The sequence below is a fragment of the Danio rerio genome, chromosome 5 (assembly GCF_049306965.1).
Source record: "Danio rerio strain Tuebingen ecotype United States chromosome 5, GRCz12tu, whole genome shotgun sequence".
Lineage (NCBI taxonomy): Eukaryota > Metazoa > Chordata > Actinopteri > Cypriniformes > Danionidae > Danio > Danio rerio.
In genome coordinates, this window is record NC_133180.1 from 22,953,902 (window position 1) to 22,980,825 (window position 26,924).

The following is a 26,924-nucleotide window of genomic DNA, read 5'->3' on the forward strand; positions in this document are numbered from 1 at the left end:
ACTGACTTAAGTACTGACTATTAATGTCAAAAGGAGCATATTAGTGCTTTAAAGCATGTGAATTAGTACATTAGGCATGCATACTTCCTCATAGGATAATATTACTGCTATATTGTGCTAATATGCACCATTTAGAGGTAGATAGGGCACAAGGTGACATGAAAAGGGTGCAATTTTTGCAAGAATGTCAGTATTTAGTATTCCATAGTGCTTTCCTTATGTAGATGACTCACTGTGCAACATTCGACATCAGTGACACAACGTGCGGCTACCAGCTTGAGAGTCTGCCACACACAGCTGAGCCAACGCGGGTGAGAAACCGGAGCCCACATGTCTCCATTGCTCGATTGTTGCTGCCTGCAGTGACTAGAACAGTAGCACAAATAGAGATGCATGACATTTATTTTAGAACTTTCCTGGATCTGCAAAAACAAGCCAAATGGTGCTTATTTTAAAAAATGTTATTACAATTTACACTTTAGGTTAACGTATCTATGTAATTTTATTCATTAATTCATTTTCTTTTTGGCTAATCCCTTTATTAATCAGGGGTCGCCACAGCGCCAACTTATCCAGCATATGTTTTACGCAGCAGAAAACATGCAAACTCCACACTCGAATGCCAGCTTACCCAGCTGAGGCTTGAACCAGTGACCTTCTTGCTATAAGGTGACAATGCTACACACTGTGCCGCCCCTGGGTAATTCCAGATATGCGCAATTATATATACAGTTTAATATTTTCTTTTGCCAATTTTAGCCTTATTAAAATATGAATTGATCATGACATTGTTTTGCTATTTTGAGCAAGTTTCTAAAGATCTGCTTTCATATTGTTGTTGTAAATGTTGTACTGACAATGGGAACACCTCCACTATTTGACCCTAAGGGCGTACTCATGCTATGCTTTCCGAACTGTCCAGGCCCGTTTCCCAGATTGTTTGAGAAGTGTGACTGCTCTGAATCGGGCTCAGGCATGGTTTAGTTAGCTGGCCCTGGCCCGGTTGTAAAAGTGTGCCTGAGGGCGGTTCACTTGGGCGCAGACACGGTACACTTGTAGTGTAAGTGTAAAGCGCCCCTGAGCTCGAAACTGAAGATGTGACATAAAGGGACTGTTTCATATGGATTTATTAATCATTCTTACTGTTCAATGAACGCAAACTGTCGTAGATTATTAAAGACGCAAACCCCTCACTGCACGACAGCTGCACCTTAAGCAAACCAAATCTACCAAGCCAACCAATCACAAAGCTTGCGCTATGCGTTGTTGCGACGTGAAGTTACATTTTTTAGAGGAGCACGTCAGGCCACGGTGAGGGCTATGTGTCCACGCAAAGGTTGCATTAGCATGCGTGTGTGCTTGACGCAGAAGAATAAATCAGCCTTAAGGCAGTGGTTCTCAATTCCGGTACTCTGGTCTCCCTGCCCTGCACATTCTGTATATCTTCCTACTTAACACACCTGATTAAGATCATCAACTCGTTAACCGAGAGATCCATGAACTGATCCTTGTGTGTCTTGTGAGTCTGGCAGATGTTTCTAAAGTGCTGGAGTGATGGTGTTAAATAACAGGTGTTTACAGTTGATTTTGTTTTCAAAATGGTTTAAAAGCAGCGTTTATTTTTTGGTGGTAGAGTCTATACCAAAATGAAAGTTAACTCACTATTTAAGTAGTTATAAACCTTTATGAGTTGCTTTTTATCTGTTCAACATTTTGAGGAAAGTTCAAAACCTGTAGTTAGTCTATGGGTACAGGTTTTCAGCTTTCTTCAAAACATCTCCTTTTGCATTTAACAGAAGAAGGAAATTCAAACAGGTCAGTAACAAGTGAAGGGAGAGTAAATGTTCATGATGTGTCATCTAAAGCCATGGCTATTGATTTAGACACTGTTTACACTAAGTAGGCGTCTGAAAATGAAGGCATGGTTGCAGACATTTGACATCTGATCAGGGCTTTTTTTTTCAATATTATGTGCATGAAGTTCAGCCTTGCATAATTTCCTTGTAAGATCAGACCTCGCAACTTTGATATGGAAAACAAACTCCCAAATACACATCGGGTAAATCTTCAAAGGGAACAGTGTAGGCTACTTTATAATGTTAATCGCATCACCCTGGCTACGTTGTTTCACTATCTTTACAATAAAAATAAAAACTTGGAACTACCTATTTTCAATTTGATATTAACTTAACAGACACCAAAAATGTTGAGGCTATAATGTGTAACTATATATTTATATGACCGTCATCTTCACTGTATGCATATTTATAACAAATATCATAACTGCCTATAACATAACTGCTTCTTTTCATTTTCATTGAAAAATACAAAGCATACCCTCTTTTTCGCTGAATGTCAGTATTAAATATCAATGATGGCCATTTTAAATGTATAACATACAATATGTTTATAAAATATATCAATCAGACAGATGTGTAGAATCAGTGTATGTGGTTACATAAATTAATATATGACCTTATCTTTGTGCTCAGCCAAAACACTTTATCTGGGAAGAAACATACGCCGCAGCGCATGACAGAGTGTGTGCCTTTCTACTGCACACGACAAACAACAAGCGACAGACCAGAAGTTATTCATTTCCAATGGAAAGTAGTCCGGGAGCTGCTTGGAGTTCCGATCATCTATGAAAATTCAGATCCGATTTGAGCTGTGGATACATTGGAATATTTGAACTTCTGCAACTAAACCGTATGTGACCAGCCAATCGAATGTGATGTATTCCTGTGTTGTCCAAGCAAATTTTTTTTCATTATGTTTTGAATCAGAAAAAGTCTATATATATATATATAAACACTTCTATTTATAAATGAGTAATAAAAATATAATTTTTATGTTGTCTCCACATTTCCTCTAAAATTTTTAGCAGTCTATGAGTTTGCAGTATTGCATTCATTTAAGCACAGAGAATAAAGGCTTTTGCTTTTGCACTCCTTTATTTCGGACACGGCGAGAATCAGATTCTCTCCCATGGTGCACGACAAAACAAAAAATTCTGTGCGACTGCCACAAGAGGGCGTATTTTGATAGTCGTGTCCAAAAGTATTGCTTGGTCATGTGATGTGCGTTTTCAGTGGTATAGTGTGGACGAAGACCTTTTCAGAAATGCCAGTGTAGATTGTTTTTGTTTTAACACGCATACTAAAATGTATTAGTGTACACGGGACCTTGGACTCGTTTACTTTTAATCTCAACAGACTTTCAGCACTAACTGCCATTATAAGAATCACCAAGAATCACGAATCCAGCTTAACATCTTTAATGTTCTGCTGAAGAAAGAAAGGTACCTACATGTTCTTGGATGACCTGTGGGGGATTAAATTAACAGGAAATTAAAATTTTTGGGTGAACTGTTCCTTTTACTCTTTTTTTTTTTTATTTAATTTTTTTTTAGGGTCATCTGAGTTTGATTGCATTCATAAAAATATTCTCCGGTCGAAAAGGAGAACAGGAGCTTGATTTTACTACAAAGGATAACAATCATGATAATGCAGTGTTATTGAATGGAGGCAAGTAGTTTTGTTCCAGATGGAAGATTATTATTTTGTTAATATGCAGTTACGTTCATATTGTGACTTGGAGCACACACAAAAAAACTGATGCTAAGAAAAACAGCAGATGGAGAAATTACCATACAAACACACGGAGCATTACTCATACCCTCCCGTTTATTTCAATGGAACAAGTTCACAATGTGCATGGCGATGCAGATGAATTTCTCTTTTAAGGCATTCAGTAAAGACTGTGTTTGGCGATCTCTGACTCACAACCACCACTGCTCCACCCTCCACACTGCGGCTGACAGCGTGTCACAAAAGCAGCAACATCTCAAGCCTGACACTCACAGAGTGCGTTTGAGACAGAGAGAGAAAATAGAAGGAAACTACAGTTACACCTTCACAACTCAAGTGACACCTCTTCGCTGGTTTCTGCTCATCACGCATTAAGCTCCACTAGCTAAAAAACCAAAACAAGGCATGAGAGAATAGGAGAAAGGAGGTATAAGCTTAATCAGAGGCTTGGTTTTGGAGGGATCAGTGTTTAGTCTGTGCTGGTTTTACTTCTGGTTTGGGTCTGATCTTGACAGCAGCTTTTGAGAGTGACTAAATGGCGATACAGATCAGCAAAATGTTTAAACCACACAAGTCATGATGACTCACATTCACTCATATCACACTCTCACACTCACACAGACGTGTTCTTATCTGCTCATATCAAAGCATCAGGAATAAAATGAACATTTATATGGTCAGTTTGCTACTTTCAACATGTTCATAGTGATACTACTGAATGTGCAGGGCTGTTTGTAGTAGTAGTATGTGTCCTGCTGCATAAGTGTATGTGTGTTTGTGTAGAATGGGTGTAGAATATACTTATACACTGTTCAATAATTTTGCAAGTCAATTTCACAAACAATTACAGAAGTGGTAAACTAAATACTCTTAAACATGATGATTAATTTAAGTAGAAGTTCTGCTTGCTTGATATTGTAGCACATTCTTATAAACTATAGTTTACAAAACCGAAGAGTTCCCTTTGCTCATTGTGAGATTTTGTGTTTGCATACTGTATGTTTGTGTGGGTCTGTGGTATGAGTTTTCAGTATCTCTGTAAATAATCAGATGTGTGTGCAATCATCATTTCAACACTCAACCGGTTAAAGTTGTCACCCATCTCTTAAAGGGGAAGTAATCATATTCAGTTTGTCTTAAAGGAGAAGTTGGCTTTGTTACTTCATGATGCATCTTAGGCAAGTGTTTTCATCAGCCTCTTTTTAGTGCAAAGTGGAATATTATTTTTATGTTAATAAAGGGAGAAAAGTGGAAAGAGTTTAAATGTAAATGTGAACGTTGTGTAGGTTGAATTGTTCAGACGCTGCGTGGGGTTAAGCTCTTGATTGTCTAATTCTGGAAATTCTTCCAGCTGTGTACTAGGGCCTAACATACATACCTAGAATTACACTTCACAAAGACGCCTAAGGACACACTTAAAGTAAAACACAAACTGCATAAGCTACATTACAACAATTTGTATTTATTTTAATTTTTTTTTAATTTTTTTGTACATTAATGTGCTTATTGTCATTAATTGCTGACCAAGGCCCAAAAATGTTTTTTTCAAAGCATATTTGATAGAGATTTGCTAAAGCATTGCTAAAATTGGTTGGCACATATGCTGTCTACTAATATTAATTATAAAATATTTACTATCTGAAACTTGCAATTAAAAGTGAGTAATAGCGAATTGAGGGATAGCTTTAAAAGGCAAGTTATAAAAGGTCAAATAAATACAAGACTGCAAATTCTTTGCATTAATAAAGCCCCTGTGAGATCACACGATTTTTATTGTCAGGTACAAAAGTCACTATGTCAGATTATGCGAAATTATTTTATTTTCATTATTTTCTTTTATGATTATTTTTCTTGATTAAACTTGATTCAAATCTTGACTTGTCGTGGGTGATAAATATGCCCTAAGCAGTCACAAGTGTTGCTATAACAATATTTCTTATCTCAATTTCAGTTTTTAAAAAAATTTTATTTCAATCTTAACATTCATGCTTGCAGACAAGATAATAACTAAATTGTTTAAGGGCATTCCTTACATGGATAGGATCAAACAAGATTAATTTTTAATATTAAGATATTTTCTTTGAAATATAAATGTATTTTTTCCTGCCATGGGTTGCTTATTAAACGCACCCTTGCCTAAACTTGCCATGAGTGAGACAGAAAAAATAAAAGCACACCAGCACCAAGGAAAAATCTGATTCTTAAAATAATGACATAGAAAATAAATGAGAAAATATACAACTGAGGTTTGTGAGACGAAAGTTACTGAAGCATTCATTCAATTCTTATTTTCCTCAGAGTGAAACAAATCATCCACCCACACAGCTGAGTACCAGACGGGCACAAACAGAAATATAATTCTAACCAGACACAAATTGCCGTGAGATTGTGCTGATTTGTTAAATTAAAAAATAATCTAGTCCAAATAAAAAATTAAAGTGAAATATTCAGTTTCAGAGAAGCCTATATTAAACTGTTTTCACTATAAATGAAAAATCTGAATAAGAAGTAAATGCTTTTGCAATGCTTTCACAGCACTGAACATGTTCCCAGATTTAAACATACTCTGTTGGAAGAATGAGAGAACTCAGAAACTCATTGTAAGAATAGAGGTCAGCATATTTGTGCTAGTCTGTGAGATAAAATAGCTTAAAACAACTTAATATTTTAGAAAAGGTAGTTAAAGTGTGCATAACCAATAATTGAACTTATCCACCCATGACTCACCCATTATTAAATATGCAGCATTTTTTTTATTACCTGACCGGCAGATTAACAGCAGCACCTACTGAGATAACCGAGAAATTATGTACTCCTATTGCCCACCCATGTGACGGAATACGGCGAGAGAAATTAGGAAAAAATTAAACATTCCTTGATGGTGTCATGAGGCGTCATAGACATGGCATTGGTTGTCATGAACTATGCTACATCACACGAGAAGAAACGATTGAATCTTCTGCCATAAAGCCCATTTGTCGTTTACGAATCCCCACAAGAGCATACATCAAGGAAATCGTGTCGAAATTATGACAAATTTATGTGATCTGACCGGGGCTTAACAATAAGATTGTATTCGATATAAATAATGATAAATGCTAAAAATAAATTATGGTTTTGCTGGACTATTAGAGGCGTTTTAAATAGAGATTCCTTCACATTGCTGCTGCAGCGTCTTCTATCTACGAGTTACGAGCAGCAAACAGTAATATGGAAAATGGACTTTATCCTTCCCTAATGCTGTTGTAAACTCAGCAAATATGGCAGCATCGGAGTTAATTAAATTAACTCGGAGTAAATTATAATATATAAACATTACCTGATTGCTGTCACATTTCTACGGAACCCCGGAAGGGACGTAGTGGAGGAGAAAAAATTGGCTGGGTGAAAAAAAAAATAATGGGTGAAAGAAAAAAATGGGTGGGAGGAAAATATATATTTCTAGGTTTTTGCGTTCTCTCGCAAAGTTTTGCGTTCCCTCGCAAAGATGTTTTGCGTTCCCTCGCAAAGTTTTGCGTTCCCTTGCAAAGATGTTTTGCGTTATCTCGCAAAGATGTTTTGCGTTCCCTCGCAAAGATGTTTTGCGTTCTCTCGCAAAACTGTTTCTCCACAATCACTTCCTGTTCACTTCACTCATGTAAACCCTCCCGTTTTTGCCGAAATTCTCCCATATTTTACCATTCTATCCCACTTTCTTTACATTACTGTGCGTCGCCTTTCATATGCTACCTCTGAACCAGTGAATGCATGTATAAGCGCTGACTGACAGACGCGCTCCATACAATAAACTGATCCTAGATCAGCGTCTGTAGGCGCCATTTACAGAGGAGCACAGAGGAGCGGGTGTATGTTTAAACTGACAAATACACTGAATAATATGAAACATCTCCATCCTGCATGTTTTATTGTAAACAGCTTTTTTTCTCTTAAATGAGCACAAACAGTTTCTAAAGTAATGGACTGCTTTCATTATAGATCTGTGCATTCTTACAGAGTCACCTCTGTTATCAAACTAAACAAAACATGAGATGCATTGCTGCTCACTTTTTTGATAACAGAAGTGTCCCTTTAAATGTCGTGTACAGACGCTGATCTGGGATCAGTTTATTGTACGGAGCGCGTCTGTCAGTGAGCACTTATAAATGCATTCACTGGTTCGGAGGTTGCAAAGTGAAAGGCAACGATCAACGCACAGATTTAATGTAAAGAAAGTGGGATAGAATGGTAAAATATGGGAGAATTTCGGCAAAAATGGGAGGGTTAACATGAGTGAAGTGAACAGGAAGTGTTTGTGGAGAAACAGTTTTGTGAGAGAACGCAAAACATCTTTGCGAGGGAAGGCAAAACTTTGCGAGGGAACGCAAAACATCTTTGCGAGGGAACGCAAAACTTTGCGAGAGAACGCAAAAACTTAGAAACATATATTTTCCTCCCACCCATTTTTTTCTTTCACCCATTATTTATTTTTTCACCCAGCCAATTTTTTTCTCCTCCACTACGTCCCTTCCGGGGTTCCGTACATTTCTGACACTGTAGAAAAAGTAAAAAAATCATCAGGCACACTGCCACTTTACTTTTCAGATTTATTATGACAACCTTTCAAGCTACATGGTTTTCACATGGTTAAACATTGTTGTAATAAATCTGTTTTTTGGGAGCTGATGTGGCAGTGTGCTGAAATTTTTTATTTTTTTTTTCTATTGTGTTTGGCTTAATCGAGCACCCACCTTCAAGAATCTCCTAGATGTGCACACACTTAAGTCTTTCCTTCTACATTTTTGACACTGACATTTTTTAAAATGTTTTATTCAAAAAAGGCCATTAAATGGTGATAGCATATAGCTAATACTAATAAAAAAACCCAGATTAGAAAACGTTGGGACAGTATGCTAAATGCAAATAAAACAGAAAGTAGTGCTTTCCAAATTTACTTGGACTTGTATCTCATTGCTGACAATACAACAAACTTTATTTTATGTGTTCCTCATGATTTTTATTCTTTAGGTTTGATTCTTGCAACACACACACACACACACACACACAAAATAGGCACAAAAGCAATTTACGGCGAGTAATCGGGTAAATTGGTTAAATAATGATGCAATTTGAAATGGGATGTCAACATGTGAATGATTTGGTACAAAAGCAGTATCCAATAAAGGTCTAGTCTTTTAGTAGCATAGATGGGCCTAGGATCACTTGTTAGCCAACAACGAGTTCAGTTATACGAAAATGCATGGTTTTAATAAGGAGGCGTGGCACCTATCCCCACCCCTAAACCCAACCTTCATTGGGGGATAAGCAAGTCATACTAAATTGTATGAATGGGATGTATTCATTTGAATTAGCCACTAAATCAAAAATTTACGAATTGCAGTGAGACCGTGTTGGTTACACACTGGATGGAAAGCAGTTTTTAAAAACCTACTCTTTAATGGGGGCTTTTTAATGCTGAAAAGTACATGGAGATTTTGGAGGACAATGTGCTGCCTTCAAGGAGACATATTTTTCAGGGATGCCCCTGCATATTTCAACAAGACAATGCAATGCCAAATTTTGCTCGCATCACAAAGCCCTGGGTGCAAAGGAAGAGGATAAAGGTACTTGACTGCCCTGCCCGCAGTCCCGACCTATATCAGACCTGTACTGTTGCCACCTTAAGACTTGTAATCAGGAAGAAAGGGACCAAATTACTCCTGAAACACTTCATCACTTGGAGTCTTCTGTCCCTAAATGTCTGAAAAGAGTTGTGAAAAGGATCAGCAACATTACAAAGCGGTAAACGCTTTACTGTTTTGAACTTAAAAAAAAATATTTATTTGTGTGTGCTTCTGTTTTTTATTTGTTTTTGCATGTGTTTCTTTTGAATAAATGTTTGTTGTATTATCTGCAATTAAATACAAGTCAATGTAAATTTGGAAATCACTTCTTTTGTATTTGCGTTTTCCATACTGTCCCAACCTTTTCTGATTTGGGGTTCTAGATCCGTGGTTTTGCATGTTCTTATGTCATTAACTCGAGAAAAAGCAAAAATGCTTTTAGAGTCTATTTGAAAAGAAATGTGTGTATGTATACTGTGCTCACAGTAATTTTGGAGTAATATAAACGCAACTCTCTTTTTCAAATTTCCTTTCAAATAGGATCCAAATTCCAGTGATTTTGAAGCCCACCACAACGTGACACAGGCACAGGCAAAAACAGCTACATTCCCCTATGACCCTAAAATTGGCACTTTCAACAGGGAATTATAAGTGATCTGAAGGGTATTTTGACCTAAAACTTCACAGACACATCTTGTGCACTCTAGTAACAATGACAGAAATATATAAAAAATGTTGGTTTAGGTGCTTTCAAATATCAACATTATTTGACCAAAAAAATAAAAAATAAAAATTCATGCAGGCTTGATTTGTCCTTAATATATATTAGGTGCAAGATAATAAAATGTAACCACGTAACACATCCTGCTTTAGTTTGAATAAAATAAGTGCAGTAATGAAATTGTCAGGAATGCACTCAGGACCTAAGATTGGATTAAAGACTAATGTTAGAAATTATGTTAATTTCATTGCACAGACAGATTTTTCATTTCATAAGCCCTCAGTGTCTTGTCAGGAACCACAGGTATTGATTTAGCCTTGCGTGTACATGCTTTTCACTCTCAAACAGATGGTTACAATTGGCTTGCTTTTTGTACTGTATATCATCTAAAATCATGATTTCAGCTGATAATCTTCTTTAATGTTGGACTGAAGAAAAAGGTCCTGACCTGACTTTTGTGTGAACTATAGTTTTAAAGAACTACTAACTAGTGTATTTTGACTAAAGAGTTAAGTTTATTTATAAACTAATTTCGAGAGGATCCCATGCTTATGATTGCTTGCATCCAGTCCTGCATTATTCAATTAATAATTCACCAATCAGACGATTCCTAAGTCACTATAAATACCTTAAGTTCCATTTAACAGCCATCTTTGTTTTGAAGAATTCCCCCCTCCACCCCTACTCCTCCTCATGTCCGAGATGGATGGCACAGTGGCCCAGTGGTTAGCACTGTTGCCTCACAGCAAGAAAGGAACTGGTTCCAGTCCTTACCAAGCCAGCTGATGTTTCTGTGTGAAGTTTGCACGTTCTCCCTGTGCTCAGGTGGGTTTCACCCAGTTTCCCTGGTTTCCTCCTACCATCCAAAAACATGCAAATTAAGTTAATTGACTTATCCAAATTGGCACGACAGACATGCACCTAGTAAGTAGTTATCTCTTAAGAGCAATCAATATCTGTTCATTAGCTACTACAGCAGGGGAGTTCTGGAGACCTGAGCTCGAGGATCTTATGCTCAGGGCTCTCTCCTGAGACAGCATGCCAAACAAGCTTTATAATCAGTCATCAGCTAGGTGTGAACTCTTGAAAGTGCCATTTTGTGATTTAGATTTGTCAGACAGCTTTTTTTTTTTTGCATCGGTTGGCTGATTTTCAACCCCAGATCAAATGACACACAAATTAAAACAGTCTAAATCTAAAAAGATTTTTTATTTTTGTCATTTCCTTCTACTTTTATCTTCAGCTTGACAGCTTCCACCACTAACAATTTTTTGCTGCCATTTCCAGGTGAGATTTGCTCACTACTGTGAAACTCCATCTGAGCCATTAGTTCTGCTCTGAATGTTCATTGTGAAGCTGGACCGTTAACACAGTCGCCACAAGCTATTTCAAAGCTGCTTTTAAAATACTAAATTGCTGTTGATTGCAAAGCAGCACTTATAATTTCTGTAGTGACGAAAGCATCCAGCGGGGGGCCTTCATCGAATGTGGAACACTGGACCTACATATCCTTATTTAGAGAGAGAGTGAGACTGAAAGAATGTGTGTGAGGCAGAGAGAGAGAGAGAGAAGGAAAAACAGGGATAGAAATGAGAAAGACCTTGCCATGGAGGGAGGGCAAAAGGAAGAGGACAGTAATGAAAATCAAAGGGAAAAGAAAAACTTGTGGGGGGCGGGAGATGGGTCGTGTGGCTAAGGTTCTTCACACCAACTTATAGACAAGTTCTCATCTGGTTGATAAAGTCAAATCCCTTTATGATTGGCGAAAGAGAGTATAATACTTTCAAAATACAATTTAATGTTCTTTTCTTTTGTGGGAACTGATGCATGTGCTCTGTTTTCTGTGATTGGGAAGATTAAGAGCAGCCTTGCCGAGGATAATTGAAGGAGATGGATAAAAATGAGTCCACATCAGAGGGTCTCGAACAGCGCTGACCTTCAAACTACCAGAGGTGGAGTGGGAACCAGGCCTGCAGAGGAAAAGGTGAATTTACAGCAGTGATTGGTGTTTGAGCATGGATGTGTGTGCTTAACAGCTGAATGAACATAAGGTCTTCTGGAATTAACCCTTAAATTTGAATGTAAGTGAAATGTATGTGACGTTTACTTAAACCACTGAATACATTTAGTGGTAGTGCATGCTTTTAATATTACCTGCTAATATTTTCAAGCCTGTTAGTTAAAAATAGCCTCTGGTTTCTGGAGGTAATTGCATATGTCAGTGTAAATGATTTACTTAAAGAGCTGTTAAAGTGATTTAAGAGAAGACTCGCCTGCAGCTCAGAAAGATTACTTCAATTCACATTGAAAATGGTGGAAAAGTCTTTTAATAAATCTCTTTTTGGCCTGTATCGGATTTTCCGGCAGTGTTTCTTTGGCAGCTCTAGTTTCCCCCACAAGTCCAAAGACATGCGCTATAGGTGAATTGAACAAACTTAATTTGTCATGGTGTATGTTTGTGAATGAGAGTGTGTGGGTGTTTTACAGTGTTGGGTTGTGGCTGGAAGGGTATCCACTGTGTAAAACTTATGGTGGATAAGTTGGTGGTGTATTCCGCTGTGGCGACCCCTGATTAATAAAGGGACTAAGCCAAAAAGAAAATAAAGAATTGAATGAAATCTACAATTATCTGACTAAATATATATTTTTAGATGGATAAATGGATTAGTTGATTATGCTAGAGGTTGGTTTTAAAGAAGTGGTCAGTCAGCTATTTGTGTATATGGTGCATATTCATTTGTTTCTTCCACAAATTTTAAATTTATTCAACGCGGTTACTGTCGTCTGTTGACATCCAGGTTCTGTGAAACCCCTCCCACTGAATATGCAATGGGCATTGATTGGTCAGCTTGCCCACTGTGTTATGTTTCACTAAAGGTCTGGTGCACATTTTCCAGAATTGTCATGCCTGTATTCCTTTAGGTAAATATTAAGGTTTGTGATGTCACAAACCCAGTAAGACAACCATTGTTGTCCCTACCAGCTGTTTGTTGCTGGCCTTAAAGTGGAAGTGAAGCAGTCAGCCAAGTTTTGATTTCAACTTTAATGAAAACATATTAAACAAACTTGATTAATGAAACCATTTAACAGAAAATTCCATGTTTTACTATCGCAGGGGTGGCCAACCCTGTTCCTGGAGAGCCACCTTCCTGCAGATATCAGTTGCAACCCATGTCAAACACACCTGCCTGTAATTATCACGTGGTGTTCAGGTCCTAATTAATTGGTTCAGGTGTGTTTGATATGGGTAGCAACTGAAATCTGCAGGAAGGTGGCTCTTCAGGAACAGGGTTGGCCACCCCTGTACTATCGCTTTTAGACCTAGGGCGCTTCTGTCTTGCATTATCTCTGAATATGTCTGACTTGAGTTGGTTCCGTTTCCTCAGCTGAACAGATACAGTGGAAGTAATGGACTGAACAGGGAGACTGCTAAGCCTAATTTAACACAATACATGAAGTTGTGGGTTTGGACCTGGTGCAAATACAAGCATCAGATGTGTCAAATATTAAAAAAAATATTATTCCTAAAATATATTATTATATTTTTCTTTTTCCCTTTTAATTACCGATTGTTTGATGTGATTTGGTCCACTCTCTCTATTGTGTTACCTGACTGCCTGTCTGGGTTTCAACCATGGTTTCAACAAGGTCCAGTAATGGAGGCAGGTACTTTCACTTTTCACTACTACAGTACATCTCTGTTCGTGTTCAAATCATACAAAGATTGGCGCAATTTTTCACATGGCAGGTTTTCATGTCCTTCATACATGTTGATAGATGGAGTTGATAAGAGTATATGTTTGACATAATCCACAAAGATGTGATTTAGTATAGTGTGAAGTCATGTATGATTTTAGTTGCATTAGTCTGAATGTAAATCTTCTCGTCAGGCAGTGCTGGAGCAGTGTGAGAGAGTGGACCGAATTGAGTCAAATGAAAGGTATTTAAAAAGAGAAAAATAGAAAAGGTGTAAACATTTTTGTAAATATTGGACACAACTTTGATGCTTTTATTTGCACCAGCTCTGCGATGCACATACACAACTTCACGAATTGGGTTAAATTATGTTTTTCAATCTCCGTGTTCAGTCCATTACTTCCACGGTGTCTGTTCAACTAAGCGAACGGAACCAACCTGATGACATTAGACACAAAGACATTGCAAGATGGTTGCCCTAACGCCAAACACTATAGTTAAACATGCCCTTTTCTTCAGTATGGTTAAATTAATGAGTTTAATATATTTTCATTAAAGTGAAAACCAATTTACAAAATAATGCAAACTGGACTGAGTGCTTTACTTCCACTTTAAAAAGCCAGTAATATAAAAGAAAATGTTTCTCTTTGCATGACTGTACTTTGAACATCACAACTTTGAAGATGCTGTTTTATCTTCAAACAGCATCATTACACTTTAGTGAAATCAAATTAGAGGACTTCAATACTGGCATGTGTTCTAATGTGATGAGAAACAATATTGCATTTTAGAACTTTTTTTTGTACCTCCAAAAGTTGAAAGACAGAAAGGACATATTCACCTTATTCCTCACGTACGAGTGGGCGCAGCCATTTAAATCTTTTTGGCTGGAGACTTCCGGTCTTATTCACTTCCATTTATTTTTAGAGGTTAAAACGGCTCATTATGCTGCTTGATGTTGCAAACTTATAATTTCTTATTATATTATTCTGCTTTGTCTGCATAGTCATGAGCACACTTGTTTGTAGAGCAAGTAGTTTGACCATTTTTTGACGTAATTAATCATTTCTCCCATAGGTGACTGAATCGGAAGTTCAAAAACATTCGCAAAAACGAGCGCACTTCTGCATTGAAGAATGCGGTCAATAGACCTTAGATGGCCTTACAGTAAATACTACTACTTTGTCGTTAAAGCTAATAGAAGTAGTAATATTAATGTTCACCTCAAAATGGAAGTTGTATTCATTTGCTTATCCTATGTCATTCCAAACCCATACAATTTATTTTGTTCATACACAGTGTAAGATGTTTTTAAATGAAATCAGAGATTTCTTACTGTCCACTAAAAGACACTTTCTGATTAAGATCTTAGACATAAACAGAAAGAAATGCCTGCCTTATTCTGAAAAAACTTTACTGGTTCTTGTGTCAAGCAAGCATTATTGAACTTTGCAGTGTATATATAGGAACAATCCCAGCATTATGGATCCAACATTTGCAGTAAGATTTCAAAACAAGTTCATATAGAAAGTATATGTTAACTTTATATTGAAACATCGGTTTATAATTTTTCAAAACAACGCAACACAGTTTTTGAGGCAGAAAAATATCAAGCTCTAAACATTTTTTATATTTTAAATAAGGAAATTAAACATGCGTTATGTATGTGACCAAACAAGTTAGCGAGTTTACAATATAAGCATATTTTGTAGAAATTCTGTGAATTAAACTGCACAACCCAAAATAAACAAAGCTAATCAAAAGGAGAAGAGTTGCTTTCTATAGAATAAAAATGACTAAATTTATTTAACATTTTAACATTTATGAAGAAAAAGCTTGGATATGGATGCAACTCCTCTCTGTTATGGATGTGATGGATGTGAAAGTGCCACTTGCGTGACTTTGGTCAATCAAATATAACAGTTTGAAAACACTGACAGAGATTTTTTTGGTATTTTTACAATACTGTAAAATATAAGCCTACTCAAAAAAATACTTGACATATGCATGGAATCGCTCATGAGTCACCACTCTTAAATCTAAGATTAAACTATTAAACTATCACTATTAAATCTGTTGACTTTATAGAATCTTTGTGACACATAAGAAGACTTCTTAATTCATATGGTCTAAACTCAGTAGGGGATTTTCTTATAGGTGAGGAATGCAGAATAACAAACACACAAATGTTTTTCTCTGCCACAAGGTCTCTGCTTTCTATGCATACCCATTTCATGTTTTGTTATTCTTCTTTAAAGACCATCTGTTCATCTGCAGTATGTCTCCAAACTGTTCCCTGTCATCATTAGAATTCAGTGCATTTCAGATATTTAACAGATGTCATGGTGATGCAGTATGTACAGTATGTTACTGGGATACCATGTCTGATACAGACTCAACACAGCGTGGGAAATAATTTTTATTATTATTGGATATTATGAGATAAATTTGAGGCTTAGTTCGAGCTCCTTATGGATTTGTTCAAAGTCATGAAATAATTCCTGTTAGTTATTCTGGATAAGGATGAATTGAGCCATCCAGAATGATAGACTAATCTGCATTGGATTTAAAAGAAATAAAGCTTAGCTGCTACTAAGATAATGGTAGCATACCCCAGCAAACCTGCTGAGCAAAACTTGAGACACAATGAAATGTTGTTTTTAAATTGACATTGGAGAAGGACACTTGTAGGATTGCTAAAATGTGTATTGAATTCTAATATATACCTGAATAGGTTTCCATTAAAATCCTCTTTAAGTGGCTCCACATAATAGTAAACAATTCCAAATTTTTAATAAAATTCTGTTTTTGAGCCCTATATAGGACGCAAATTAGAATTCTTTAGAATTATTTGACAAGGGTAGTGAGGAATGGTTGCATTATATAAATTGTTTTACTTGATTTGCCCACAACTGGACTAGACTTTCTGCTATGTTCTGCAAAGGCTTAATTGTGCTGGATGGATGGCCAAACAGAAGAGCACTGCAGTAATCCAGTCTAGTGATTATAAGAGCTTAGAGGAGTAGCTGTGTATTCTATTAGGAAAGAGTGGGTTTTTACAATGCTATATTGCACTAACCTTCAAAGCAGTGCTGTTGTTCAAATGCTTGTCAAACATTTGTCTCTGTTTCTTACAGTTTTGGTAAGAGGAGCACAATGCTCCTGCCATGCACAATAATGCCTAATGGTTTGAAACACAGAATTGTAATCTGAAAACAGAGGCAGATTTGGTGATTTGGTGGCAATTTCAGCCATGGGGCCAAACATTTGTACTTTAATTTATTCTTAATTGATTTATGGTGCTTTTTTTCTTATATCACTCAATCTCCTTTTCTATATTTTGTCTGATTGCAAAATAAAAACAAGAATCTCGTGAAACTTTTTAAATGATTTGCTTAATCATTTCACAACTAAAATAATAAATAAACTATTTTTAATAGTTTTGGTCACGTTTTAATTCAATATGTAACATTTTCCATTATGTTTTTAAAACGAAATCTTTACCTAATTTGACTGCTGGACTTGAGGACACATTTGCGCAGAAGTAATACAAATTAAACTTTTTTTTTGAATCTCTCCTAATACAAAATATGATAGAAAATTATGTTATATATAATTTATTGGTATAATTTCTACTTCTAGGTAGGGCTGTGCGATTTGGGGAAAAATATCTCATTGCGATTTTTCTGACAGATATTGCGATTTTATTTACGATTTTATTTTGTAGTCAAACTTCAGGTCAATGATCTGTACAACCGTACTTCTAGGTACTCATTTGGGGGCCCTCAGATTTTCCGGGGCCCCAAGCAGCTGCTTACCTTGCTTATTGGTTATATCCGTCCCTGCCTGAAGGTTGGGGGTTTTAGCCTCAAATCCGGAAGGGATTGTAGGTGGGGGAGGGAATAACCTGTTTTCTCTTTCACACTCCCTATCAGTATCTTGAGCAAGGCTTCAAACCCCCAACTGCTTTCCTTGTGCTGCAGTATATGTGGCTCCCGAGTGTATTTTCACTATTGTGTGTGCATTTAAATTGGTTAAATGCAAAGCACAGGTTCCCAGTATGGATGACCATACTTGTCACTTCATTGCGTGGTCTTGCATGCACAATGAGGGTATAGTCAAACAACGGATTTTCAAGGATTAGTAGGAGCTCTTTCTTTACAAACTGAGCTGAATATGATGGTTCTTAATCAAAGCTGAGATGGGCAGAAATACTAAAGACTAAAATGACACATGTACACATTGTACGGCCATCTTTCTCATGTTTTTGCTATTTTTAAGAGCACATGTTCTTTAGCAGAATGTTTGCAGTTTGTGTGTGGTCACAATAGGATTGAAGTGCTTTTCAGATTTTTATGTTGTGATGACAGAGAAGTGTGCCTACCAGGATACAATGTAGGATACAGACTCAACAGAGGCAGATATGCGACCTGAGAGAGTGTGTTCATCAGGTGCTGTCTAAATGAAAGATTTGTATCATTTTTATATACTTTATGATTTTGCCCTGTGAGGATGTGTAAATGAAATAAAGAAAGGATACAAGCACAGAACCTTGCTGAACCCCTGTGATTAGCTCAGTTTTTCCCAGCCCTGTTTGTGCACACTATCAGCATTGCAATTTTTTGGATGTCTGCCTTATCTCACCCATTCATTTAGGTCTTTCCAAGCTGATTAATAGAATCAGGCTGTCTTTGATTTGGACAGGTTTGAAAAGGTGTTTGTGTGGCTCCAGGAACAGGTTTGGGAAACATTGGATTCATTAGATTAGGTTGTGACTCAGTCACCCCTCCTCTCCATGAAGCCTTGAGATCTTCCAATAAGGATGGGCTCAAGTCACAGGATTACCATACTGATGGCGATTAAAGTAAGGGTGAAAAAATGAACAAACTAACAAATAAATAAAAATGTTGAATAACACGCTCTGACATCTCCTCCGCCATGAAGGGACGGAAAGGTCAGGGAGTCTTTCACACCAGATGTCACAAGAAAGAAGATTATCTGAAAGATATGAATAGTTTTCCTCTGGACTGATGGTTGCTATAGCTACAGCATAAATGTTGTTTTTCATCTGCCATTTATTACTTTGTTTTTTCTGATGTACTTGTGGGTTTGGTAATTTTCAGTTATGTTATGTGTAAATGTAATTTGTGTGCAAATGTGTTTGTTTTATTTGTAGAAGATGAAATCTACGATTCCAAGAAGAAAAACGGCCGTTATTAAAGCTTTCAGCAAAACCAAACCAAGGTACATGCACAAAACATACAGAAAAACACACACAGGCGTCATATCAGGGGTATTTGGTTCTTTTCTTTATGCAGAGGATATTTTTTTTCACTTTATATTAAATAGCCTTAACTACTATGCATTAACAGTGCATCAACAATAAGTCCAATGAGCTTATTGTGTTCATAATGTACTGAGGTAGGTTTAAGGGATGGGTCAACACTGTAATTATAAATGTAATTACACGCAGAAAGAAATGACAAAAGTAATTACATCCAGATCAAATTTAAAGTAAAGGTACACCGTAAAAACATACATACACACACACACACACACACACACACACACACACACACACACACACACACACACACACACACACACACACACACACACACACAGCTTGCATCTGATCAGTCCCTTCCACTGGTTTCTTCTTTAATTGCCTTCGGACTGAAAAATCAATGAATATCACCTGCTTTTTTTCTTGTTAGGCTTAGGTGCACTGTCCCCATAGTTAAATGTGTGTAATGTGTGTTAATAGTGTGTGTGTGTGTGTGTGTGTCTGTGTGTGTCTGTGTGTGTCTGTGTGTGTGTCTAGCTGATTTAAATCTATAGTAAATGGTATTTTAATTAACAGAACTTTCTGTTGCCCTCTGTGCTTGTATGTGTGTATCTGAGGTCTGTCAGGTCAAATATTATTCCAGTTGCCACTTTCATAGTTATTTGCAGGGCTCATTCAATAAAAACATTTAATCAGAGAGTCAAAGAATGTTTCAGACTCTGTGGGCCGAAGTCTACGCACCACTGTCGCGCCTGTAAATGCTGACATTTCAAGGAAAGGGGTCATTTTTTATGTCTAGTTGCATCTTTGTGCTTGTCTGATCAATATGATTCTAGAAAAAGTACTGTCTGAGGTGTCTCTTTAGTTATATGTCTACTTTTTATCACTCTCACATATTGCAGATTTTTTTAGGGATAATATGTTTTTTTTAGCCTTATGTCATATCAAACTTTATGACTTGGTTTCTTCTGTGACTATGTGACTTGGTTTCTTACATGGCTTACATTGGCTTATCTCTCTTCTGTGCTTTACAGAAGAAAATGTTATGACGAATGTTGGTAACTAAACCATTACGGTTATGAAAGAAAAAACAAGAAAATAAAAACATAGTCTCAGGGAATGTACCAACCCACATGCTTCTACATGTTTTGTTTTATGTTACACGGAAGACAAGACAAAACGATGTACAGTAGAAGATTGCTGGAAGCCAAGCTATTTGGAAACCATTGTCTTCCATTGTGTGCACTGAAAAGAAATGATTTCTGCAAAACTGTTGTAATGTTCAACTTAACTTGTTTTTTTTTTTATTCAGCCCAAATGAATTATTTACATCCTCACACCTTAAAAAATAGAGTAAATTCAATGAATCACCTTTGAATATTTTTTTTCAGTGTGGACAATACGCTTCAAATAGCCTATTTTAGTTCCACAGAAGAACAAAAACTATACAGTATGTAGCTGTGGCATAGTGAGTATTCGGAAAGACTCTATCATACAGAAAGACCCTATCATACACACATTTACCCCAGTTTGCCATGATGTGTGTTTTCAGACCAGTGAAACCTTAATTTTCCTGTTTTCTGCCACGTTGTTTTTACACAAATACACAAATATCTTAACAAATGAAAAAATTAAAAGATTATAATATTACAAAAATTATTAGTTTTCTACATAAATATAAAAAAACACTGCCTCCATGTTTTCATCTTGGGAGGTCTTTTTTCAGTTTATTCACAAAACTTGCTTTTGTATAATGTTATTATTGTTAGCATTATTATTTATTATATGCATATTTATATTTGTTTTATTAAAAACCAGCTTAGATTTGCCCACCTGTCAGGTTTTGGACCATATGGGGCACAGGATGTGTGTTTGGATATAACTCCAAAAAGTGTTTTTTGACCACTCTTTGTTGTTACTGTTCATTTATTTTTTGATAGAAATTGAAAATTGAAACTAAATTCAGAAATAGATTTGAAACAAATCTTTGCTCATTCTTTGTCCATGTGCTGCAGATGGTCTGTTTAACTGTTTTCTCGCTTGTGAACCGTTCAGTTTTTCCACTTACAAAGTCCGATGTGTAAATAGCAAATGCATCATAGTGTGACTCTTAAAGGGAATGAGAGATGAGTCTCTGATTAGTTTTTTTTTTCAAAACACACCCATATCTCATTAAGAGAATAAGCACAACCCTGTTAAACCATGCGCCGGGGTGCAGAGCGTATTTTTTCTGTCCTTAAAATAGCAAAAGTGGATTCGGACACCCTAAATGCTTTTTCGCTTAGACTTTGCGCCTAGATCGTTAAAATAGAGCACATTATGTCACTGTTCATTTAGTACGTTTTTTATTTTGTAGTCTGTGTGTGATTTTATAGTTTTGACCATAACCAATATCATTGTTTAAAAACCCATTCCATAGATTTCCATTGTTTATATAGTGTATAGGAGAGTGGAGACAAAAGTAACGGGGGATGAAAGTAACAAAGTTATTTTCTCAAAGCCCTGAAAACATTTGCTTTTCAGGCTATAACAACACATTCAGCATGCAACTCTTGATAGAGCTGCCAAAAATCTGCCGATTTTTCTTTTTTTTTTCTTTCTGGTTTTTAAGTGCAGAATGTAAATTATTGCAGGTCTTTTTTTCTTACTACAAGTTGTGTTTCTTTTTTCATGCTTCACAGTAATGATCAATCTACAGGTTATTTTGTGCAATAACACATTCTTTTTTTTCAGTTTGCTATCTATGACTTTTTAGTTTAAAAGTAACTCAGGTTTAAATGACAAGAGTTCCAGAGGGGATGAAAAAAACACTATCATTTATATCTGTCTGCTATTAGACAAACCTTATTTTTCACTTCCACATTAGAGTTTTCAGGGTTTTGATTAATTTGTTTTAGTAAATTAATGCATATTGCCAAAAATAATAAAAAATATTTAACAATTGTAGAAAATGTTAACATTGTTGGATTGCTTTTGAAACATTTTGATAGAACTGAAATTTTAGATAAAAATGCAGCTTAATTTTTTTTTAAATAATAAAGGACCAAACATGCCTGCATTTAAAATTTACAGGGTCATAGTCAGATATTTTTAAAAATCAACAAGATTAAGCCAGTCAATCTAGAAAATATTGTTGTGTTACTTTTGTCTCTACTTTCGGTGACAGAAATAACAATGTGCAATTTATGTTTAAGGTAAAATTATTTTGAAGTTGTGCTACATTTTTTTAAGATGATAGACCACACTTAATTAGTAACCACAGCTAAATTTATATATAAAACATTATCTTTTGTCCTCACTCTTCCCTACAAACTTTAGGTTCTATTGCCATACTCTACACCTAACACTACAGGAAACCTTGTGCAGTTTTATTTTTTACAGTTTTATTTATTTTAACAAAAACTAGTTCTTTATGAATTGTAGGCCTTTTGATAAATGGTGAAATCAGCAATGTCCTCATAACTTAACTTCTCCATGTAATAGCTGAGTCATTCCTATGTCACTATACATATTTGTATCTTGATATGTCATAACACACACACACACACACACACACACACACACACACACACACACACACACACACACACACACACACACAGAGCTTCTATCTAATCAGTCCGTTGGTACTAGCTAGAAGACACACTCTGCCTTATATAGGCAGGAATGCAACACATACACACACACACACACACACATAACAGGAAAGCTGGCAACATGCGTCATTCAGATTAAGAGCAAGAAGAGAGAGAGCGTGAGAGGGAGTGAGAGAGGAAGACAGGCTAGATGCCAAGGCACAATGATCATTAAATACAACGGAAAACATTAATCCAGTGGAAAAATGTGTATTTAGTTTGAGCATTCATGCCACTTTAGTCTTATGTGTTTACTTTACACGGGTATTTTAATAACTTATACTGCACAGAATGAATATTTACATTTACGTTGGATCTATTCCAACACATACACTCATGGCCACTTTATTAGGTACACCTTACTAGTACCGGATTGGCCCCCCTTTTGTCTTGAGAACTGCCTTAGTCCTTTGTGGCATAGATTCAACAAGGTACTGGAAATTGGTCCATTGTGGCATGATACCATCACGCAGTTGCCTCAGATTTGATGGCTGCACATTCATGATGTGAATCTCTCGGTCACATCACAAAGGTGCTCTATTGGATTGAGATCTAGTGACTGTGGAGGCCATTTGAGTACAGTGAACTTATTGTCATGTTCAAGAAACCAGTCTGAGATGATTTGCGCTCTATGACATGATGTGTTATCATGCTGAAAGTAGCCATCAGGAGATGGGTACACTGCAGTCATAAAGGGATGGACATGGTCAGCAACAATACTCAGGTAGGCTGTGGCGTTGACACAATGCTCAATTGGTACTAATGGGTCCAAAGTGTGTCGAGAAAATATCCCCCACACCATTACACCACCAGCAGCAGCCTGAACCAATGATACAAGGCAGGCTGGATCCATACTTTCCTGTTGTTGACACTAAATTCTGACTCTACCATCCGAATGTCGCAGCAGAAATCAGCGACTCATCAGACCAGGCAACGTTTTTCCAATCTTCTATTGTCTAATTTTGGTGAGCCTGTGCAAATTGTTGCCTCAGTTTCCTGTTCTTAGCTGACAGGAGTGGTACCCGGTGTGGTCTTCTGCTGCTGTAGCCCATTCACCTCAAGGTTGGATGCGTTGTCTGTTAAGTGATGTTCTTCTGCACTTCTCAATTGTGAGGTGATTATTTAAGATATTGTTGCCTTTCTATCAGCTGGAACCAGTCTGGCCATTCTCCTCTGACCTCTGGCATCAACAAGGCAGTTACGCCCACAAAACTGCTACTTACTAGATATTTTCTCTTTTTTGGACCATTCTCTGTAAACCCTAGAGATGGTTGTGCATCCTAGAAGATCAGCATTTTTTTAAATACCCAGAGTCTGCACAAACAACCATGCCATGTTCAAAGTCACTTAAATCACCTTTCTTCCTCATTTTGATGCTCGGTTTGAACTGCAGCAAATTGTCTTGACTATGGGTACATGCCTAAATGCATTGAGTTGCTGCCAAGTGATTGGCAAATTTTCGTTAATGAGCAGTTGGACAGATGTAGGTGCAGGTCTCATATTGATTTTGAATAACCCTTTAAGCCATAGTTCACCCAAAACAAAATTCTGTCAGCATTTACTCACGTTCCACTTGTTACAAACCTTTATAAGTTACTTTAACACTTAAGATATTTTGTAAAATGCAGATTTTTTACCATGGATGTTAATGGTTACAGCTTTGTAACATTATTCAAAAGGTCTACTGTATTGTGTTCAACAGAAAACAAACTCATAAAGCTTTGACACCACTTGAGGGTGAGTAAATAGCCATTCAGTTTTTATTTGTGAGTAAGCTATTACTTTTTAATTTTGTAAATGTTTCCTGTAGTAGAAGATATAAGCTCACTTTAAATATGAACACAAATGCAGAAACGGGTGTTTTCTTCACTAGTGTAACCTTCAGCCTGCTGTTGTGGCAATGACGCAGATTACACAAAAAAGCCTTCAGCCTTCAGTGAAAATTACTACATTATGTGTAGTGTCAAAAACATGGCTGAATGTTTTGTGCTCAGAAGTAAACCCTTGACTCAGGAAGTCCTTTTACTCTGCATGGCTTCTGTTTTGAATATAGACATTCAATTCATTCAGTGAATCAATGTGAGCCATCAGTATTTTCCATGTTTTATATGTTGCTGTTATCTAAGTCTTTTTAAATCCAATGTTATGGGAAATGCATTATTTGTAAATGGGGTAAATCAAGGAAACAGTGCAGATCTTGCCAACAGCTAAAAAGAGTTTATATCTTCTATGGTTAATGTCAACGTATGGGGTGAGGAAATATCATATATTTTATTATTAAAGGAAATGACCCGTGCATTAGTATAGTTCTTATTGTTAATAAAACAACACGCATTCCAAATGAGTTTTACAGAGATAAATATCTTACCGAAGTTGACACTAGTGAAGAGAAACTCTATAGAAAAATGTATTAGTAAGGAGAGACTTACTTTTTTTCATAAAACAACAGTTTTGGGGTCTTTGCTTTGTCTTTGTTATCATTTTAAGACATAATTACTCCAAATCTGTCATTCCTAGAATGATGCATATTTTAAGTGTACAGTATGGTGGCCAACAGAGCTTAACGTGCTGCAATTTAAGAAAATGCATACAATTCTAAAAAACAAAATAGAAAAGATCTTCATTCATTTGACAGCACATGTGCTGCAAACCCTCACAACACAAACACATTAAATAATTGTGCTGTATTTTCTCACAAAGCAATCAAATTAATAAAATGCACTGCATTTTCTCACAACACAAGCAATTTATGAAAACACGCAAGTGGACCCAAAGACATGACGAACGCTACTGTACTGTGACTATTGCTCAGTGACGTTGAGATCTTTGAAAGGTTTTTTATTTGTTTATTTTATTATCTTGATTCCATTCGTTTTTGAAATTTATTAGCCTAAATAACCGTAACCTTAAATAGCCAGGTCCGTCACGTTTTAGGGTCCTCTTGAAACATTTGTGTTGTGTTCCGTGCTATTTAAAAGTGTTGTAACAAAATGGAGCACGTTTTCGTAATTTGTTTGCGTTGTGAAAAAATGCAGCACATTTTTTAAAATGTGCTTGCGTTCTGAGAATTTGTAGCAAGTGTGCTGTCAAATGTATGAAGATCTTTTCTTAATTTGCTGCCGTTTTTTGTAATTGCACGTGTTTTTTAAAACTGCAGAACATTAAGTTCTTTCGGCCACAGTATTACATGTCACTCAGTGGCGCCTGCAGTGGTACTGCTGTATGCACTGTGCGTACCACGAGAAGGCGGGAATTAATGCAGCTTTTTATTGCGTCCCCACACGATGTGGGGATACTCCAGGCCCAGCCTAAGCCTGTGCAGCCTCCTTGCCTGGAATCGCTACCATTCAAGGTGTTTTACACAACTTTATCTGATAGACTGGCACAAGTAAGCAGACATCTTCATTCTCACAATGAGTTTCTGAGTTCTCTAACCCTTCCAAAAGAGTTTTTTCTTCTGAGGTAATCTGGAAACACTTCAGTGCTGCTGCGCATATTTTGTAAAGACCTGTCCTGCTTATTCAAATTACTTACTTGTTTAAACAAGTTAAATTGTAATTGACCGCCACAGCAGATGGTTTTGTAAATAACAGTGAAAACTGTAGAAGTTAATTATAGGCTTTTCTGAAACTGAATATTTTACTTTAATTTTATTTAGGCTAGATTATTATTTTATTTAACAAACCAGTTAGTATTTTGGTGCTGAAGCATTTAGCAGACTGGTTTTAAAGCACTTCACCTATGATGTTATTCGTTATTCTTGTTTATCTAGTAGATAACTGATCAACAAAAATATATTAATATTAAGATACAAGGATGTGCTTTCATTTTTTTTTGTCTCAGTCGTGGTAATGCCCTTAAACAATGTAGCCTTTGACAGCAAGCATTAGTATTTATTTAGATTGAAATAAGAATAAGAGATGATGGGGCGAGGTGGTGCTGGATGTCTGCGTAGCAGGCGCTTCTGGTGTCACTCATATAAAAGTCTGGTTGTTCATGAAAGGCAAATGCTCAATAGGACAGTATAATGTAAAGAATCTAGCCCGATCTCATGAGTAATACCAACTGTTCGAAAAGTGACTAATACATACAAATTCATGTCATTTATTTCTGAAACTCAAATGACCCTAATCGAATATTTATGAATTGCTGTGAGATTTCATTGGAAGAATCTCAATGGGCTATCAGTTTAACATCAATCAGAAGGATTTGCTTGCAGTGCTGAACAGGGTAAAGATCTGTGTCTATCTGCATTCAGTGTCTTAAAGAGAATTGAGCTGAATATGCCCAGTCTGCAGTGACCAAACCTTTCATCAGCAGAACGATTCAAATGACTAGTCTTTTCTGAGGAGCATTTTGTGTGTGGTCAGAGAACTGGTTCAGAGTTAACTTTTA

The 26,924-nt window shown here is 36.5% G+C and overlaps 1 protein-coding gene across 10 annotated transcripts in view; it reads left to right on the forward strand.

The window, feature by feature from the left end:
• The window catches only part of arhgap20b (Rho GTPase activating protein 20b), a 93,106-nt gene that overhangs the window by 10,341 nt on the left and 55,841 nt on the right, over positions 1–26,924 (forward strand). For 4 of the 10 annotated variants that reach the window (XM_073952103.1, XM_073952108.1, XM_073952105.1 and 1 more), the window contains 2 exons: positions 11,767–11,895; positions 18,784–18,851. In XM_073952103.1, the coding sequence (XP_073808204.1) occupies positions 11,812–11,895; positions 18,784–18,851 (152 nt within the window). In that variant the 5' untranslated portion in view covers positions 11,767–11,811. Of the gene's footprint in view, positions 1–2,492; positions 2,710–11,481; positions 11,896–18,540; positions 18,562–18,783; positions 18,852–26,924 lie in introns of those variants that run through there. The other 6 variants (XM_068218219.2, XM_068218220.2, XM_073952104.1 and 3 more) reach the window with 5 other exon arrangements.